General features: G+C 34.5%; 2 protein-coding genes across 2 annotated transcripts; both read left to right on the forward strand.

The window, feature by feature from the left end:
• Nucleotides 1-774: 774 nt before the first annotated feature.
• LOC128999541 (uncharacterized protein K02A2.6-like) lies at nt 775-1,731 on the forward strand. The gene has a single exon (XM_054426111.1). It carries the CDS (start codon nt 775-777, stop codon nt 1,729-1,731), a length of 957 nt encoding a protein of 318 aa, XP_054282086.1.
• A 1,090-nt stretch (nt 1,732-2,821) lies between these two features.
• LOC129001463 (regucalcin-like) lies at nt 2,822-12,438 on the forward strand. Its single transcript, XM_054428760.1, has 7 exons — nt 2,822-2,896; nt 4,881-4,919; nt 6,198-6,375; nt 6,919-7,122; nt 9,523-9,738; nt 10,733-10,860; nt 12,072-12,438. Exons 1-7 carry the CDS (start codon nt 2,867-2,869, stop codon nt 12,384-12,386), a joined length of 1,110 nt encoding a protein of 369 aa, XP_054284735.1. The 5' UTR covers nt 2,822-2,866; the 3' UTR covers nt 12,387-12,438.
• Nucleotides 12,439-19,669: the final 7,231 nt, after the last annotated feature.

Genomic DNA, 19,669 nt, shown 5'->3' on the forward strand with positions numbered 1-19,669 from the left:
TAAGATATTAAATAAAATCTTCCAGAAGGTTAAAAATGTAAATCCCTTTCGACCCATCAAAACCAGTTATTCTCACAACAGATGCTAGCCCAACTGGAATTGCTGCAATACTCAGTCATGATATCGATGGTCAAGGAAGACCAATTGCATATGCATCCAGAGCATTGACTCAGGCTGAAACCAATTACAGCCAACTTGATAGAGAAGCTATAGCAATCATCTATGCAGTCACCCATTTTTACAATTACGTTTTTGGTAAAAAATTCACTCTCGTCACCGATAATGAACCATTGTCACATATCTTTCATCCACGACGTGCCCTGCCACGAATGACATCATCTCGCTTATTGCGTTATTCTTCATTCCTCAGTGGTCTTGACTATACAGTCAATGCAAGAAAGGGAAAGAAAATGAAAACGTGGATTGTTTGTCTCGAAGCCCAGTTCAATCATCAATTTCATCTGAACTAACATTCGACAAAGAAATAAGACAATCAATGCAGAAACCTTACTTCAAATCTCCAGCACAGTGATAACCGCAGAAACGATAAAAGAAGAAACAGCAAAAGACCCTGAGCTTCAAGTTCTTTTGCATGAACTGAAAAATAGTCGCAAAGATAGCCCTTACATGATCTCAGACAACATACTTTTCCGATCAGATCGAGTCGTAATTCCCAAACGTCTTCAAAATCAAATTCTAAATGAGCTCCATGAATCACACCTCGGAATTACTAAAATGAAACAGCTTGCTAGAAGATATGTATATTGGGAAGGTATGGACAAAGACATAGAAAGATTAGTGAAAAGCTGTGAAGCTTGTGCTAAAGTTCGTCACAATCCACCAAAAGCTCCGGTACATCCGTTGGATCAGCCCGATGATAACTGGGAAAGAGTGCATATTGATTATGCCGGTCCATTGGATGGAAATTATTTCCTCATGTGTGTAGATGCAAAATCAAAGTGGGCAGAAGTTCGCATTCTTCGAAATGCTCCTTCCTCAGCAACGACGATGGCACTACTTGAAAACATTTTCTCAGTCCATGGGTACCCATCGTTCTTAGTCTCGGACAATGCCACTATATTCAAAAGTGAGGAATTTATCAACTACTGTAAAGAACGTGGGATTTTCCAAAAATTTACTGCTCCTAACCATCCTGCAACAAATGGCTTGGCGGAACGAAACATACAAACCTTAAAGAGAAGACTTATTGCTGCTGCCGATGATCCAACCCCAATTACCACAAAGCTACAAAACATTATGTTCAGATATCGAGCAACACCTTTGGCATCAGGCAAGACTCCAGCAGGGTTGTATTTGAACAGGAAGATTCGGATTAGACTTGACACACTTCTACCTAACCCAAAGGCAAAACTTCCATCAAAATCAATTGCTCCTCTTCGCGTCCGCTCTCTTAAAGTGGGGGAGAGGGTTCAGGCAAGAGTTCACCTGGGAAATAAAGACATATGGCAGTTTGGTACGGTCAAGAGAAAATTAGGTCAATACTATTACATTGTTGAATTGGATTCTGAACGAAGTATAAAACGACACATAAATCAATTGATTTTGACTCTTGTACCCAAGAAGAAAGTTACCTTTACAACACAAAACAAACAAGATAGTTCTGTTGTTCCAAGAAGGATTCCTATTATAGACTGTCAAGCACCACCACAAGAGATCCATCCAGAGTCTGAATCAAATACAAACAATCCAACAGAACTAGACGGTACTTAAGGGAAGAAAATCTAGACAGACCTCAAGCCACAGAACAAAAAGAAAACAAATTAACTCGTCCTTCCAGACAGCACAAAGTTCCGTCCTATATTAAGGACTTTGCACTCCAGCGATTAAGTGGGGGAGAATGTTATGAACATATGTAGTTGTTACCATAGCAACCAAAATGTTTATCATCAAATGCTGTTTACTTTTCTATTCTGATCTTTAATATAACACAGTTACTTCTATTTCAGCATTTTGTCTTTTTATATTCTAATATTCCACTCGAAAGTCATCTCAGATACCAAGATAAAGAAGATGGAATAAAAAATGTTAAATAAAAGTGTTCTTGAATTCGTTTTTATAAAATTAGCCGTTTTTGAGTAATTTAAGTTTAAAAATTAAAAAGACCACCATTTTAACATTTTAAATTGAATCAAGGTGATTTTTTTTCTAACATTGGTCTTTTCTATCTTCAGCTACATACCAAGTTTTATAAATATATTTTTTTTAAATTCAAAAATAACAATGTTTATGTAAAAAATACAAAATAGCGAAGATCCGGTAAATGAAGCGATTTAGGAAAAAATTTAATTTAGATTTTTTGATTTTCCATTTATTTTGACCTATAGAACCATTTCCCGGAGTTTGGCTGTTTTCTTACAGGACACCCTGTATATGTTTGAAACACTGGCACAAAATATTTTTACATGATTTCAAGTAAAAATATTTAAATAGGTGTGATCATAACTTGCCATTGAGAGTATTCGGTCATTGCTGTTTATGGATTTTTATATGATGCACACTATTACGAAAACTATTTTTATCTTGATGTAAATACTGTATCAATAAGTATTGATAGAAGATGTACTTAAATACCTTTGACTATTTATAAACGTATGCATACCATTCCATGTTAAAGCTGAAGCTAGTTATTTCTGTTGTGTGATAAAAAAGTGATTACGAGGCAACAACGGTTTTTTTAATTCGTTTTATTCGTAAAAAAATACTGTAGAACAAAATTGGTAGTAGAGGTAGCATTAAATTGGCACCATGTGTGTGCGCAGCTGTTGATCGACGTTTATGAAATTAACAGTGTTTCGTTCGTTGTTGAACGAGGTTGTGAAGAAATTTATGGAAACTGGATTCAAGAATGGAAATCGTACACGTATTGCTTCTAACTGTAAGTACTTTCATCCCGAGTTGCCATATTCTCATTATTTTCTAGAGTCATCCGGTTTTGAGTTTGATTTTTGTACTGCAATGGATTTTTACAGACTGTAGTTGATCACCTATTTTGGGGAATAGAGTGGCGAGTTCCAGTTTGAGACGAAGTCGATAACTTAAAACGATTGAAAGCTGCAAAACCATTTCGGTCTGTGGTACGAACGCCATTTTAACCACACTGTACCCTATACAACTAGTAATCAGAATAATAATAAACGCTAACAGTCAACACAACTACAGCTTTAAGATTGTGTGAAGAAATATTTTAGGAATCGGAAAATAATAAATAGTTGCTAGGCAGCGGTGACAATAAAACAAGTCTATTGTATTGCTTTGAACACTGATTGTTTATTTAATATGCATGTTTTATGAAAGTAAGCCAACAGTTGATTTTCGGCCCTAGGGATGTAAAAACCATCTCGGCCCCAAAATGACTATGACAGCTGGCACGGACACGTAGCCATCTATGGAATTATTAAGCTTGAGTTATACATCTATGTACGTAGCTTTTGGCCTCCGATAAAAGTTTTTAAAACGGCTAAGACATCGTAGTGTGGTGAAAAATATTTATCTTCTTTCTTATTACTTGTTTGTAGGGCTTGATGACATGAGGTGAAACTCAAAGTGATTATTGCAATTATATTAGTTATTCTGACGATGATTGACGAAGATAAAAATTACATAAGCCAGTCACTAGATCAACTTAAACAAAAATAATAATACTGTTAGTGATTAAGTATAAATTATGCAATATTGCATGGTTTTGGACTAAATTTAAAGTCACTTTTCGTTGGCCGTAATATAGTTAGTTACAATTTTAGTAAACCACAGTTTTACAAGAGAAGTTTTAACATAGTCTATTCTATACAAAATTACTGACGTTTAAACATTCACGGCATGGCAACATTGCCGAAATACATATTATTAACCAAGATGTCATTTTCGAAACGTTTACAGTCTACAGGGTGATTGATATAAGTGTCCCAGCTATTTTATTCGAAAGTTATGATAGATATAACAAAATGTTAAACTGTAACTGCCTTGGATTTTTATTTAAAACATTTTGGTCAAGTTCAAAAAGTTATTTTAGCTGCAATTTTTCCAATATGGCCGCCAACTTGGATTCGTCTTAAGGAAACCCCTATATTTTATTATTGTTTAAGAAAGTAAATACAATTTAAAAACGTTTTTGTTCCTGTAATTTTTTCTCTAAAGCTACTCGTTTAGGAGTTACAGCGTGTTAAAACTAAGGAAAATTAACTTGCGGTGTACATTCTGCAATAAGTAGCTCCTAAACGAGTACGTTTAGAACAAAAATGTTAAAAGGAAAAAGTCTTAAACTTGCATCTAGATTCTAAAAAGACCATAACATACACAGTGTTCCTATTTGTAAATTTCCTAACCATTTTGGAAAATGGTGTTAATTTTCGAAACAATGAAATACATATTTTTATGTATGTTATGGTCTTTTTAGAATTTAAATGCAATTTTAAGACTTTTTTACTCTTAGCATTTTTGCTTTAAACGTACTCGTTTAGGAGCTATTTAATGCAGAATGTACACGATGTAAATCCTAAACAGTAGCTTTAGAAAATAAATTCCAAGAACAAAAACGTTTTTAAATTTCATTTACTTACTAAAACAATCATAAAATATAGGGTCTTCCATAAAAAATCATAGTTGGAGGCCATATTGGAAAAATGGCGGCTAAAATTATTTTTTGAACTTGACCAAAATGTTTCAAATAGTTACAATTTTACATTTTGTTATATCTATTAGAACTTTCGAATAAAATAGCTGGCACACTTATATCAATCGCCCTGTATATAGATAGGATGAGCAATTCTAATATATGTTGCATCAGATATCGTGTGAGAAATTTACAAAATTTGCCTTAAAATATTTGCAGGTATACTAATTTGTTTTGGTTATTATTACAGGTTTTTGGTGTTATTATTTTGCCTGCTGTAAAAGCTATTGTGAGTAATATTTTAATATACGTGTATAAGCAATTCATCCCTTACTTGTATGGTGGCTACTTACTAGACTAAGATGTTTGAATGAATGAATGAATGCACGAATGAAGTGCTTTATTTTAACACTTAATAATACAATCGTCAAAACCGTTCGTTTGGTTGGCACACCTGAATATTAATATGAAACACAATTCTGAAATAAAAATAAAACAAATTATAATAAGTTCCTTGCACAAACAAATAAAATACCTAATTACATCCATGTTATATTAATTTATGGAAAGCATACATAAAGTTTATTTGATTGATTTACTCTTTTATTGTTAAAAGGTATAATAGGTTTATGTGGCAATACATTATATAAAAATATCAATGAATATTCAATATAGAAAATATGTTGATTGTTTGCTTGAATTGTGAAGGAAAATACAACATTCTTCAACTTGATTAATTCGTAATTAAATTTTCTTATTAATTTCTACCTCTTTTCCCACCCCTCTCTCATAAAGTCTGCATATTTACGCCAATCTCTACCATAAATTTTGTTTTATGTATTCTTCCAAATTCGTGTTTTGTTTTTCAAACCAGTACTCTAAAATATTTTTAAAAATAGGGCAAAAGGCAATAAAATTAAAAAAACAGTTCCGAATCATCGCAGTTTGCACAAATCAATTGTTTGTGGTTCAAATCAACTATGATCGGACCTTGACTACTCATGAAATAAGACGGGGAAATCATTTATACATTAAACAACCCTATATTTATATGACCTCGACTTTGTACTTGTACTTACTTGTTTATTGTAAATTATTTATCTACTTCTTTCAGTTGCTGTATATTAGCCCTTACCTAAAGTAAGTTACAATTTCCATTTTTTTTACGTTTGTACTACCTTTACATGAGTAGAGATCATTATGGATTTTAAAAACTCTGGTGTTTTTTGCCTCTGGGGACATCAAATTGAAAAAGTAAATCGGTCCCGGGCCTAGGTCTTACCGTGCCACCTACGGCAATAGCTACTTCCCTTTTGGGAAAATTCGCTAAACGATGCGAGAGCTCTACAATATGTACATTTTTTACATTTTTACATTGAGTCAAATGAAACTACAACTCAATGAAGTAAAAAAATATACTTTAACCTAATTTTACTGACCTGATATTATCCAATTAGAAGTACACGAGTCCCTAAAAATTTAAAAGTAATTGAATCAACAAACTTAACACTTATTGGTGTTCTGTATGTAAAAGAGTAAATTGTATTTAACCTAAATATTGTTTCAGAAAGAAGACTATAAAATTAGTACCGTAAAGTCTGAAGTTGTTGATGGGTTTACCGGAGGACTCCACTGGGATGGTGAACACAATCGTCTATACTGGCTAGAAATGGGTTACGGTGATGACCCGATGTGTATCGTCTGCTACAATCCAGACACAGGGGTGACCTTCAAGGCTACAACAGGCAGGGATCCAATTGCAATACAATCTGATTACTTACTGCATTAATAATAGCACTGTAAAGTAAACACATAGAATATTGCAACATTATAAGACATTTTTTTTTCAATTCAAAGTACTTATACATTATTGTTTTGCAATATTATTTGTGGAAACATCGAAAAGAACGCTAATCTAACACAGCAAACTAAAAATAGAAAATATAAAAAAATATTCCTGATCCACCAGAAAAGAAATTCGAAATTAAAGAGGTTTGGTTTTCATCATATAGCTTCAACCCTTCATATTATGAAGGCATATTTCATGACTATTATTTTACTACAATTATTATAGAACAAATATAATATACTATTACAAATTATATAATACTATTCAATCCCGTTCCATTACTGCTAACAAAACTGAACTGCACTGTAATTTCTTTACTCTATAGTTGCTTTGTTGCTGTAATCTTGTTATTTTAACGCCAAAAGTCCCTTTTACCGAACATTGAAAAAATCTTCCACTGGATTTCAAGACTATTCTAACACAAATTCAATACAAACAGGAGGCAAGCTGAGACCTTTGGTAATGGCTATTCGAGTGGAAGGGACACCGGACATGTTCCTTATAGGAGTGGGAGGTGCTCTGGCTTTGATTCGGTGGGATTGTACAAGTAACAGAGATATCAATCCTGTTGAGGTATTTCACTTGGAAAATGGTAAGCGATTTAATGATGGAAAAGCGGATTCTAAAGGAAGTCTTTGGGCTGGTAAGTTGGCAATTCATTAAACCGAATGCAAGGTCATGAGTGAGAATGTGGGGGGCTGGATGTGTTTTGTTTTGGTTAATACATTGCTGAGGGGAATGCCTGTTTTTTTTAACGTCTCCTAGGCCTTATTTCGTCCTGTTCTCCAGTATTATGCACGACAACTTGTTACGTATGTTAAGATAAAAAGCCCATGTTAGAAAATAGTTACCTTGATCCAGTTTAAAATTAGAATACCCTCACCACAGCAAACCTGCTGACTAAGAGAATATCCATTTACCTGGCTGGATTTCTACTGTAATATTCCCTTAAAACTGTCAGATTTATTTTCTATTTGAAAACCATTAACTTTAACGAGTATTTAGGTTTGCTGCTACAGGGAGGTAATAGGGTGTTTCTTATTAGTTTAATCAAAATATATCCCTAATCAAGCAAACTAAAACAGTTTACTCATTCTCTATAAAAATTTCATGTGAATTTTAAATTTCTTTGTAATTTCTTTGCAAACGTACAAAAACACTTAAAGATACTAAATTATTAGTTTATTAAGTACTTAAAAATGGTTTTGAGATATTTTGGGAAATTTTTGTTTTTAGGGTAAAAAAAACTATTTCATCCCGTAAATCCCCCCCATAAAAGGCAGTTTCCTTAGTCTGAGCATGCCGGTTCGTGAACTCGTTCGAATAAATAAATGTAGGTTTACAAGTTTGTACCAAATTGCATTAAAATCTGATCATTTTTGCTCGAGCTATCGTGCTAACGGACACGAGTATAAAAACAATATACAGTATATAGATATAGATATAGATATTGATTATATTAGTGAAAAAGAACAACTGAGCATCCTGAATATAAAATTTGTAGTAGAGTTTTTTTTTTACATGTTTTGGACATAAGTCCATTTTCAAACTTCAAATAACATTATATCCTTTACTTTTGTTTACATTGTTTGTTTGTACATAAATAAATATAATTTAGATTTTACGGATGATTTATAGAACTAGACAAGATTAGAATATTTTTTTGTTACTGATTATTTAATTCTAAAATTTGGTCAAAGATTGGGTTTCTTGAAGGAATTGGGCTATTTAAAATATGATTTGGATCTTTTCTTCTTCGGATATGAAATATTCTTCAGTTGAATCCATTCAATTTCCTTTGTTTATAACTTTTAGAATTTTGATGTTTTTTTTTTTTATTTATGTAATTGTGGTTAGTCGATAAAATGGTGTTCAGCAAAGTTTGCTTTCAGGGATGTTCTGTTGTTACTCTTAGGAGCTTGAATGTGCTCTTTGAATCTAGATGTAAAAGAACGTCCTGTCCGACCAATGTAGAAGTGTTCTTTATTTATAATAATGTTATTTTTTCATTAATATATATAGATATATAAATATGTAATATATATGAATCCGAACAGATGGTTTTTTGGCCTCTGGGGTGTAACAACATTGTGTCGATTGGTTGTAACTGATTGAAACTGGTGGGGTGTGTCTGAGGAATAATGGAAGAGTGGTTTGGATAGATGAATGTTGGGACCTGAAAATACATAATGAAATAACTATAAGGTTGAGGAATTGGGAAGGGCCGTAACTCTATGTTTTAAAGAGAAGGTTTTACCCTGAGGTTGACACCCTAAGCAAGCTTTGGATGAGCTGTGATTAACTAATTTATAACATGAAAACCTTATTACTAAATCACTACCTGAAAATGTAAGAATTACGTTGACATGAATAATAATGAGCTGTGGAATATGAAACTTGATTAAAGTAATGTTTTTTGGGAATAAATTACTCGTATTAACAGTAGAGAATAATTCAACAATTTAGAACCATGTGCATTTGTTACTTTGTTACAACAAGCTGAAAGCCGGTTCCTCTTATGAAGAAACCGACATTTTAAATTGTAAAACTACATCCAATAGTCTCTGGGTTCTCCCTGGAAACACCTAACTAAACATAAACTATATCATGTTGCTAATTCTGACAACCTAATAATTACTACTTATATTTAAATACTTATTGACTAAATTATATGGAGAGAAGTCGCCCGAATTACAGATCTTGATCGACGTTACACGGCTAAGAAGGGACGTGAGAGGTTTTTTTTAGATTTTTGTCATTTCGCTGTCATTGTTGCGTTTGGCAATGTGATTTCAGCCAGTATATTCTGCTTGCGTGCCGAATGGTGACGCGCAAGGCACAGGGGACATCAAAACGACAAAGTAAATAGGTCCCAGGTATACCATAAGACCTACGGTAATAGCTTATTCCCCATGGAAATTCCCTAAAAAGATTGTGTAAACAATAACTATGAAATATTACGATTTAAGCTGTAAAATGGGGTAGAATAAGGACTAAACTTGTCAGGTTCGCCTCATTTACATTAATGGTTTTTAATGACCAGGTACATTGAAACCAGGGTCCGGACCACGTTGGTATGACTATAGATTTGCATCTATCAACAAAATTGACGAAGGAAAACAATTAAAACGAATGTTCTCTAGAAAGGAGATGATGAACGGTATGGAATGGAGTTTGGACGACAATACTATATTCTTTATGGATTCTTGGAACTATAATATATACAAGTTTAACTATGACAGAGAAAAAAAAGAACTAGGTATGTAAATCATGTCTACTTAGTGTACAAATTATAGTTTGTAGGTTTTTTGGGGATTTTTTTAGAAAGAGGTGGGAAAAATGCATTTACGCACACGGTTGGCCAGCCTGTAGTGTGGGACTACAACTGGTTTAATACTCAAAGACTACCCACTAAAAACCTCCTCTACTCTTTGGACACTAGCCTGAGAACACTAGTCGCAACTAGGCCGAGTTTGCCTACGCCCGAAGGGCTTAAACTGTGTCTAGCAGTTCATTCCTTACACGACTAAGACTTCGAGCCGATCTAAATAGTTCTTTTTAACTTGAAGGATATTCCGGACAAAATGCGACCAGCAGTTTTAGTTGTCCCCCCCTCCAATGGTTTTTAGTTGCACTTAACTCAAAATGTACTAAAACAGGAATATATTTCCACAACTAAGCTATAAATGAATTGTATTTTACTTATTTTAACTTAACTTTCAAAAAATAAAACATTAACTTACTTATTCTCGCTGGCTTAATAGTTACTAGCTTACTGACAAAATAGGCAGTTGAGGATCAAGTACAATAAAACACTAAGGTAAACCTAAGTTTAATTCTCTGAAGGTTTATTACAATTTATCATCGCTCCTTCAAAACTCTACAGATTTATGTTTACCACCAGCAACGTCAGGGTGTTCCTGAAAATGATGAACATCAAACCAGCAGCACTCCTTGCGATCAACCTCGTTCCTTCGTGTCACCACGTCGGTCGACCAGACCAAAGGTGTCACCTAAGAAATTTGATGCGTATAAAATTTACTAGAGCGGAAGAATGTGGTGATATTCTAAGTACTGTACAAAATGTCAGCTGACATTCTAGTTAGATTTGTTTATTTATTCTGCTTGATTCTTATATTCAGTTTTGCTTAATAAAACCTAAGTTTAATTCTCTAAAGGTTTATTGCAACTTAAAATTAATGTAAACCATTGTTTAAATAGATAACTGAATTGGAAAAAAAATTGTTTCTTAGGAAAATCGAGATGGGCCTGGTACACCCTAGACGAAGCCACAGCTAAAACACCTGAATACGTTTCTGGTTATGGACTGACCATCGACAATGAAGGGCAGCTGTGGATCCCTGGCAACGGTCTGGGGAAGGTAAGGTCTAAGGGAAGGTTTAAGGTCCTATTAACTTTTGATTTTATTTAGGAGTTTTCTTGACTCAATCTAATTACTTTCATTGCAAAAAGTTTAATATTTTTCATATTTTGCCAATGTTTTATGGAAAAGGTTATTTTAAAATGTTTATTTCACTATCTACAATTTAATGTCAATAACTACCAGCCTCGAGCTAATCTAGTTACATAGGCATATTAGTTTTGGACTAAAACTAACAAATAAATATTATAGGTAAAATAAATATTGTGATGGACGCTATGCAATTATTCGTAACATATCGATCCACAGGACCGTGGAATATGCCGATACAAGCATATGACAATCATAAACAACATTTGATACATATGAAGTTTGGGATATCAATTGTGTGATGTATATATAGAATTTATATTCATATATTTATATAAATTTGAACGAAGTGTTTTTATGCCTTTGGAGACCTCAAAACAAAAATGTTAATCGGTCCCGATTCCAGGTATTACCATAAGACCTACGGTAATAGCATATTCCCTATATAGAAAATTCACTATAAAAGGGTACTTACGTTATTTTATATATTAATGAATAATGTGTATATGAATTTGAATTGATGGTATTTTTGGCCTCTGGGGACCTCAAAATAAAAAAGTAAATCGGTCCCAGTCCTACGACACTCCCAGACCTGTCTTACCATGAAACCTACGGTAATAGCTTATTCCCTATATGGAACATTCACTAAAAGCCGAAAAACTATTTGGCTTTGTAATCCCTTTGATTAATTTATGTATTAATTGATCAGCTGACTGTTAAAATAATGTTTTTTATTTCTGTTCTTTTTTTGTCGTTCCGAAGCTTAACAAAATACAACGTTTGTTTAATGCTCTTACATTTTTATATTTTATTAGTGATTTTACAGACTTCAAAATCTTAACTTATGTTACTCGCTTAGTTAGGGGCCTATACACTATATTTTAGGATTAAAACTGTACGAGAAAAATACTGCAGTATAAGCAAAGCTACCAAGCAAATTGAGTAACCTTTTATCTGTTCGTGCTTTTAAAAAAGATCTTTACGATTTTGTTAATTTTACAAGTTGTTAAATCGGTGCTTGGTCTTTATAATCTTATAGATAATAAAAAAAATCATTTAACAAAATATCAACAACGATTGTATTGTAGTTGGATACTTATATTATTTAATTAATGTTTCAGGTGTATCGAATTGATCATGAGAAAGAGGGTCCGGATCTACTGGTATCCGTGAAGACGGCAGAGATAACAATACCCGATACCATGTGGCCGACGTCTGTGTGTTTTGGCGGCAAAGACCTCGACATTCTTTTTGTAACAACCGCTCGTTTCGATTGGACAAAGAATCTGAAAAAGAAAAACAAATATCCAAACGTAAGTCCTAAGGAGTACACAAAATCTGGATATACGTTTATGATAACTGGGCTTGGAGTGAAAGGAGCGAGACCCAGCAGACCTGTAAAAATACCAAATGATATGCTGAAGAAATGCTGCTAGGAGAAAGGGAATTTAAACTGACCATTATAAAAAAAACAGAATACATAAAACATACTCAGACAAAAATTTGTCAATGATATACCTTTAAGTCTGTTTTCTAGGTGTTTGGGTAACTATAACGCAATTTTCCATTAAAATATGCCTCTTAGAAAGATGTTCCTCGATAATTATGAAAATCGAATTCCTTCTTTTAGTTGAGTATTGGAATTTACTGTCCATAGCTTTTAATTAGAAAAATGTAAATTTATACGTGTATTGCTAGGCATTTTCGTCTCATTAATGAGCGATCTTAGTCCAACTAAGATTGAGTTAAATTGATTATTAACACGGGTTATTTAATGATAGGATTAAATAAGTAAATAGTAAGTAAATCGTAAATAGGGCCGAAAATGATGTTTTGCCGGCTCGAGATCATTTGTTAAGTTGGAGGCGAAGTCAAGAACTTAAAACAACCGAAAGCTGCAAAACCCTTTTAGCCCTTGGTACAAACGATTTTTTCACCAAACAAAAACACCCCTCCATCAATCTGACGTGATATCGCTGCCGACGCAGAAAGGACGAAGCAAGAGACACACCCCCGTCACCCATTACACGGCCACCAACCTGCAGAGCGACTGCTTCGGTACAGAAAGAGCTTTTTATCGCGGACACGAGTCCTGGATGGATCACTCTCAAGCAATCGGGTGGCAAGGTGGGAGGCCACGTTGACTAACCCTCCCATACCAGCCAGGGAGGAACTGGCTCCTGGTGGAGGCCTTCATTACACGGTGTGGAAAACCCTAAATCGAATTAGGGTCGAGGTACCAAAATTCAAGACAAACATGCAGAAATGGGGTCTCTTACCAGACGAAGATTGTGCGCGTGTGGTGCTGTCCAGGATCCTGGCCATCTGCTGATCTGCCCACGCCTAGACCAGTCTTGCACATTAGATGATCTTCTACAAGCGAATTACAAAGTCATATCGGTAGCTAATTTTTGGAAAAGCGAAGTCTGATTTCCGGACACGGAAAGTAAGTAAGTTTTTCTAATAATTTCCTCTAAAAACTAGAGGTAGTGAATTAACGGAAAAAGTCCTTTTTTTATAACATGGTTAAAAATTGTTTTATAAGTATGCTGTTATGGATTATTTGTAACTCAATACTACGAACGAATGATTTTAACTCACTTACTTATAATAAATATAAATCAGTTTTATATTTAAGTTTTAACATATTCTACTATCCAGGGCGGGTTCATTATGGCTCCGTAACGTGAACACATCACACATGTTCCTATGTCATTACGTAAGATCGTGTGGTGGATCCATAACAAAAGGCATCTTTGTGTTACACCTGCAAGTTTTAAATTGTGAAATGCTGTTCTTGCAATAGTAAATATGTGTTTAGTTTATAAATTTGTAGACCATTTAAATCACAATTCACCTTTAAAAATCATCAAAAAATTAACCAGTATAAAAACCTAGTGTTTAAGTATTATTTTATTTCCAAAGCGTAAAAATGTCAGAAAATGTATATTTTTAACATTTTGCAGCTCTATAAAATTAAAGGAGCATTCTTGTCTGAAATTATTGTTAATTATTTCATTTAGTAACATTTTTTTCTTGTTGAAGTCACACAGTTTTCAAAATATTTAGCATTTATGAACTTAAGCTTGTCATGCAGCTTTTATATACTTGGTTTATTTGGATAAATTAGACAATTCTACGCACTTTCTTTCTCTGGCACTTTTATGGCAACTGGCGTTTTCACACCGAAATTCACGTTTTAAGGTTGCCCTATTAATTTAGGAATGTGAAGATGGCAGGTAGTTCTCTACGCGAATTCAGGGTGTCTTATTTATTTATTTATTTTTTATTTTATTTCCAACGGCAGCAGCCAATTTACAAAGATAAACATGATGGTTGAATACAACAAAATAGGTAAGCAAAATTTGATGATAAATATAAGTTAACAAAGATATAACAGGTTATAAATATCCAAAGCGTAACAACAACAAAAAAATAAGATTAACAAACAACAATAAATACTCTAACATAGCAACAACAGAAAATAAAGATTAACAAACAACAATAAATTAATTACTAGTCTTTCCCAGAAAGAAGAAGAGAGGAGGCCTGCCGACGAACCTGCTGAAGTCCATCGAAAAACAGGTCACACCCAGACGCAACTCGATTTCCCAGGCGAGTAAACCTTGCGAAAGGACTGTTGAAGTCGAAGTTGGTTGAGTGGTATCTTCGACCCAGCAGATCTCGAGATCTTGTGTTTGTAGGCACTCTGAGGTCGATTTCAGCTAGGAGATCTGGACAGTTCATGTGACCATTGACTATCTTCCAGAGAAGAATAACATCAGCCACGTCACGTCGCAGGGCAAGAGGTGACAAGTTCAGATTGCTGGACAGTTCCTCCACAGGCACATCAAGATAGGCAAAACCCAGCCGGACACCAACCAAACGAAGAAAACGCCTTTGTAGAGCCTCCAGTCTCGTCCTATTGCCAACAGTGTAAGGCGACCACACGGGACTTGCATATTCCACTAGCTGTCTCACAAGGGAACAATACAGAGAGCGAAGAGCAGAAGGGTTGTCGATGCCTCTGGAGAATCTTGCTATGAAACCAAGCATCTTGTTTGCTTTGTTACTGATGTGATCTATATGCCCAGAAAATCCCATGTCGCTGGAAAAAATAACGCCTAGGTCTTTTATACACTGGGACCGTGGAATGGATGTACCAGAAATGGAGTATACGTACATGACTGGGGATTTGATGCGGTGATAGGTTATACAAGAGCACTTACTGGGATTTACAGACATGTTATTCCTGACACACCAATCCTCAATTTCAGAAAGGCTATTTTGAATTTCTTGAGAGTCTTCTGGTGTAGACACAGTAGTGAAAATCTTCAGGTCGTCAGCAAATTGTAAGGCCTTTACAGTTAAATTGTCTAGTAGGTCATTGACAAAAACATTGAAGAGGCAAGGTCCCAGCAAAGAACCTTGTGGAACTCCTGAAGAAGGTGAGAACTGAGTGGAAGTGGTAGAACCAATCCTCACGACAAGAGAACGTTTTTGAAGATAACTAGAAATCCATGACAAAAGAGGTTCAGCCACTCCGTAGCCCAGCAACTTAGACACAAGAATTGTATGGTCGACCTTGTCGAAGGCTTTTGCCATATCAATGTAGGCTGCATCAACTTGGTAGTTCTTGCGAAAGGCAGACAAGACATCTTAAAGTTAAATAGGATTATGAAGGTAAAGCTTAGGTTATATTGAACCGGATCGTTAATTTATGATACCCCCAGAGTATCTTTGTATAATAAAACACTGGACAAGACACTGAAAAATACAGTTTCAAAAGTGAATGAAAAGGCCAAAGATTACAAAAATATTGGGGAAGTATTTATTTTAAAATTTATTTATACCTGTGAATGGTTTTCTTATGGAGAAAGAGTTAGTAAATAAAAAAGTAATAAGTAAAGTAAGTTTCCCTCCACTTACCACACACTCTATACCAAAAATAAAATAACGTCCAGCTACCATTGTTATGTGCTACTTTGTCAATGTAATTGCAGTGGAGAATAGTTTTGTTTAGTGGTTAAAGTGCTTTTGGGATATTTTGGAAATTTAGTATTATGATTATACACTACGAGGAAGGTAAGTCCATAAGAAATTACATGAATTTGTAATTTTTCACCTGAAGATTAATCCACCTACATGTAATCTTTTACAATAATTTAAAGTTTTAAGATCTTAAGATTTATGGAAAACCATACTATACGATTGAATCAATAGTGTTTGTATTAGCAAAGAAGCATTTATCTTACACTTTTCACAGATTATTTTCAATAATAGCGAATTTATATCTTCATATAACATATTAAAATTTAAGCGTTTTAAGTAAAAGAATAAATTGTCAATTTATCAGTGAAAATATGATATGTTTGAGCCAATCGATTTATTGACTTATTTATCATAACTTGGTAATTGCAGTATAACTCATAATAAAAACTAACCTTAAATTTAAACTCCTATGGATGTTTGGTGGTATGCAGTTAGAAGAGTTATCATAAATTTTGGCTAGAAACTGAAGAAATATACTCATATTCATAGCTTATTATGTTATTTCAAAACCTTCAGAAACCACTGTATACACACGTTCTTACACGCTGTGTGATAGTGTGTTACACATTTATAATTACTTTGATATACACTTGATATAATGAAAGAGAAATAAACATTTTCGTGTCCAAAAACACTGATAAAGCAGTTTTTCATAAACATTTGAGCTGATTCCCTTATGAACGTAGTTATTTATTGTTTAAGTGTACTGCACTAACGTTCGTTTGATTAAAGTTAAAATTTACTTAGGTCGTAATTAAAATAATAACTTATTTTTATTTAGCCTATACTTTCCACTGAAATAAAGTTAGTTTACAAAGAGTCAGGCGCGTTTAGTAAAAGATTTACTGGTTTACATAAGCATTAATAGTAGTTTACGCAACGATTGCGTAAAGATAGTGTTAACGACACGAGTAGAAAATTTAACGAAAACTTCTACGAGTGTCGTTAACACTATTTACGCGAGTTGCGTACACTACTTTACCTACGACATTGTTTTAATTACTAAAAATCACTATTCATAATTTCTAAAAGAGGTTATGTTTTCGTTTATAACCTCTCATTGCCACTGACAGTGATGTAACGAAACACACTAAAGGTCGATTCACACACATCAGTTACGGAACGTCACAGTCCAGTCACTTCAGGCACGTCACAGTAAACAAAAATATTCTTTAATGGATTTTCTATTGCGCTATCTACACTTATCCGTTGCAGTCCCGTCAGTCGCTCTACCGGCATCCGTCAGTTAATTTCAGATTTCTTTCCACCGATACTTTTGGATTGTTCGGACGCCTGATGGAACTGTTTGAGGTTAGAAAATAGTGTTATTGTTATTTAAATGGTTGTGTTTATATTTTGAGTACTGTTTGTAACAACCAACAAGATAGACAATGATAATTTGACAGAATATAGGTTTATAATTTAACATTTTTGACTGTAAATTACTGTAAATATTAGGCCTACCGCACACGAGAGACTTTTTGTCGGCCGACTATTTAGTCGTAGTCGGGAGTCAAAGTCGGCCCCATAGTGGTAAATCTGAGCGCGCACACGGGCCGACCGCAGCAAGACAGTCGGCAGACTGTCTGCAGACTGTCGGGGCAGTTTGGTGCTGACCGATTTTCCCGCCGACTGCTCCCCGACTCAACTGTCGTGTCTTATTGATAAAGGCATGGAGATAAGTTTGAACGCGCACACTGACGACTAAAAAGTCTGTCTGTCTGACAGTCGAGTGCGTTGTAATCATGTGTATTATTATTGTTATTATGATAAGTATTATTATTTGTGTGTTCTTGTTATTATTATGGCTTCGACAACCACCAGTGCAAGTGTTTTGAGGGACGAGAAAGTTGATAAACTTATCGATGAAGTTGAGGCACGGTCCCCTCTTTATAAAAAGACTTTGAAAGAGTATTTGGCCATAATAAAAAAATACACCCGCTATAGCAAACCTGCAGACTAAGTGAATTCCGATTTGCCTGATTTAATTTTTTATTTAATCTATTTCAATAAAATTAGGATAAACGAGTACCTAGTATTGCTGCTACAGGGAGGGTATTCAGGGTGTGTTTTAGTAAAACATTAATAGCTGAGTATAAAATAAATAGGTTTGCCAAGTTTTATCAAAATACATCCATAAACAAGCAAAAACTACAACAGTTTACTTGTTCTACATATAATTGACATGAAAATTTTAACTTTAAATATTTTGGAATTTCCCAGTAACCATTATGATAACAATTAGCATGCTAAATTATTTGTTTTTCAAGCTCTGCAAAATGTTTTCTAAAGAAATTGCGGAATCTTTTGTTTTTATCGTAAAAAAATGGGAAACCCCTATTTTTACCTGATAAAACCCCCCATAAGCCCCGTCCCCATAGTCATGCTGGTTTGCGAACTCATTCGAATAAAATACATGTAGGTTTCCACGTTTGTACCAAAATTCATCAAAATCGGATGATTTTTTTCGAGTTATCGTGCTAACGGACAAATATATATGTGTGAGTGAATTTGAACGGATGGTGTTTTTGGCCTCTGGGGACATCAAAACGAAAAGTTAAATCGGTCCCGGGGCCAGGTCTCACCACGAGAACTACGGTTACAGCTTATTACCTAAAAGTTATGGGATGAGGTATTTGAAGCCGGGGTATTAACAATTGGTCAAAAAATTCAACCTTCATTCATGAGTACATGAAAAATTTGTCCGGATATTTCCTCAAATCCGAGTATAGAGGTAAATCTGGCCTTTCAAGGTTCTCGGACTATAAATTGGATGCACCCAGTATTTTCTCCTAAGTTTTCTTGCACGAAATCTTTTCAGTAACGCACGTATGACAGCGGTTTCTGTCATATACATCCTTTTAACACTCGAAAGACGACTAAACAGTCGTGTCGTGTGTGCACCCATAGTCAACGACCAAACAGTCTTGACGACTTTTCGGGTTGTCCACCCGGCTCCAGCCAGACAGATGGCCAACAGTCGGCCGACAAAAAGTCTCTCGTGTGCGGTAGGCTAGAGACGGATGACTGACTGAAACCAACTGACGGACAATTGACTGGGAAAATGCGGATGCAACTGAGACTGACCTGTAACTGGACTGTATCGGAACTGTGACTGAACTGATATGTGTGAATCGACCTTAATTGCACCAATCAACAATTAAATTGGCCTGAACAGCTGATTAGTTGAATTTTGAACATTACAATTTTACTTCTCCTCTCTCAATCCTTAAACCTCATTGGTCAGTTACCCGTGTTGTTATGAGTAAAACTATGCTGTTATGAAAGTAAACAATGATGTTATGAGATACTTTTCAATTCTAAGAACTGTACTGAAACGGCTACTTTAAAAAACGGTCGTAGGTAAAACAATTGAAAACAAACAGTATCTGTTATTTCAAACTTGTATGCTGATTGGTTTTCGCAGAATAGTTAAAAACAATTAGAAGAAAAGCAATTCAAAATGTATAATTAAAACGTGATTTCAGGGAATTATTGTTTTTTTGTTGTTTAGTAATTTAATTCGATCTCATTGATGGTTATTTAACAGACAACTTCCAATGGGTATTTAAAGCAATGTTTTGGTAAGCAAAAGCTGAATCAATAAACAAAAAGTAAATCAGCCATAAAAAAAAAACTCAAAGGCAAACTATATTAAAGTAACTAA

This window comes from Macrosteles quadrilineatus, unplaced genomic scaffold, assembly GCF_028750875.1.
Source record: "Macrosteles quadrilineatus isolate MER2022 unplaced genomic scaffold, UCM_ALF_1.0 Scaffold_8__2_contigs__length_117827958, whole genome shotgun sequence".
Classification (NCBI taxonomy): Eukaryota; Metazoa; Arthropoda; class Insecta; order Hemiptera; family Cicadellidae; genus Macrosteles; species Macrosteles quadrilineatus.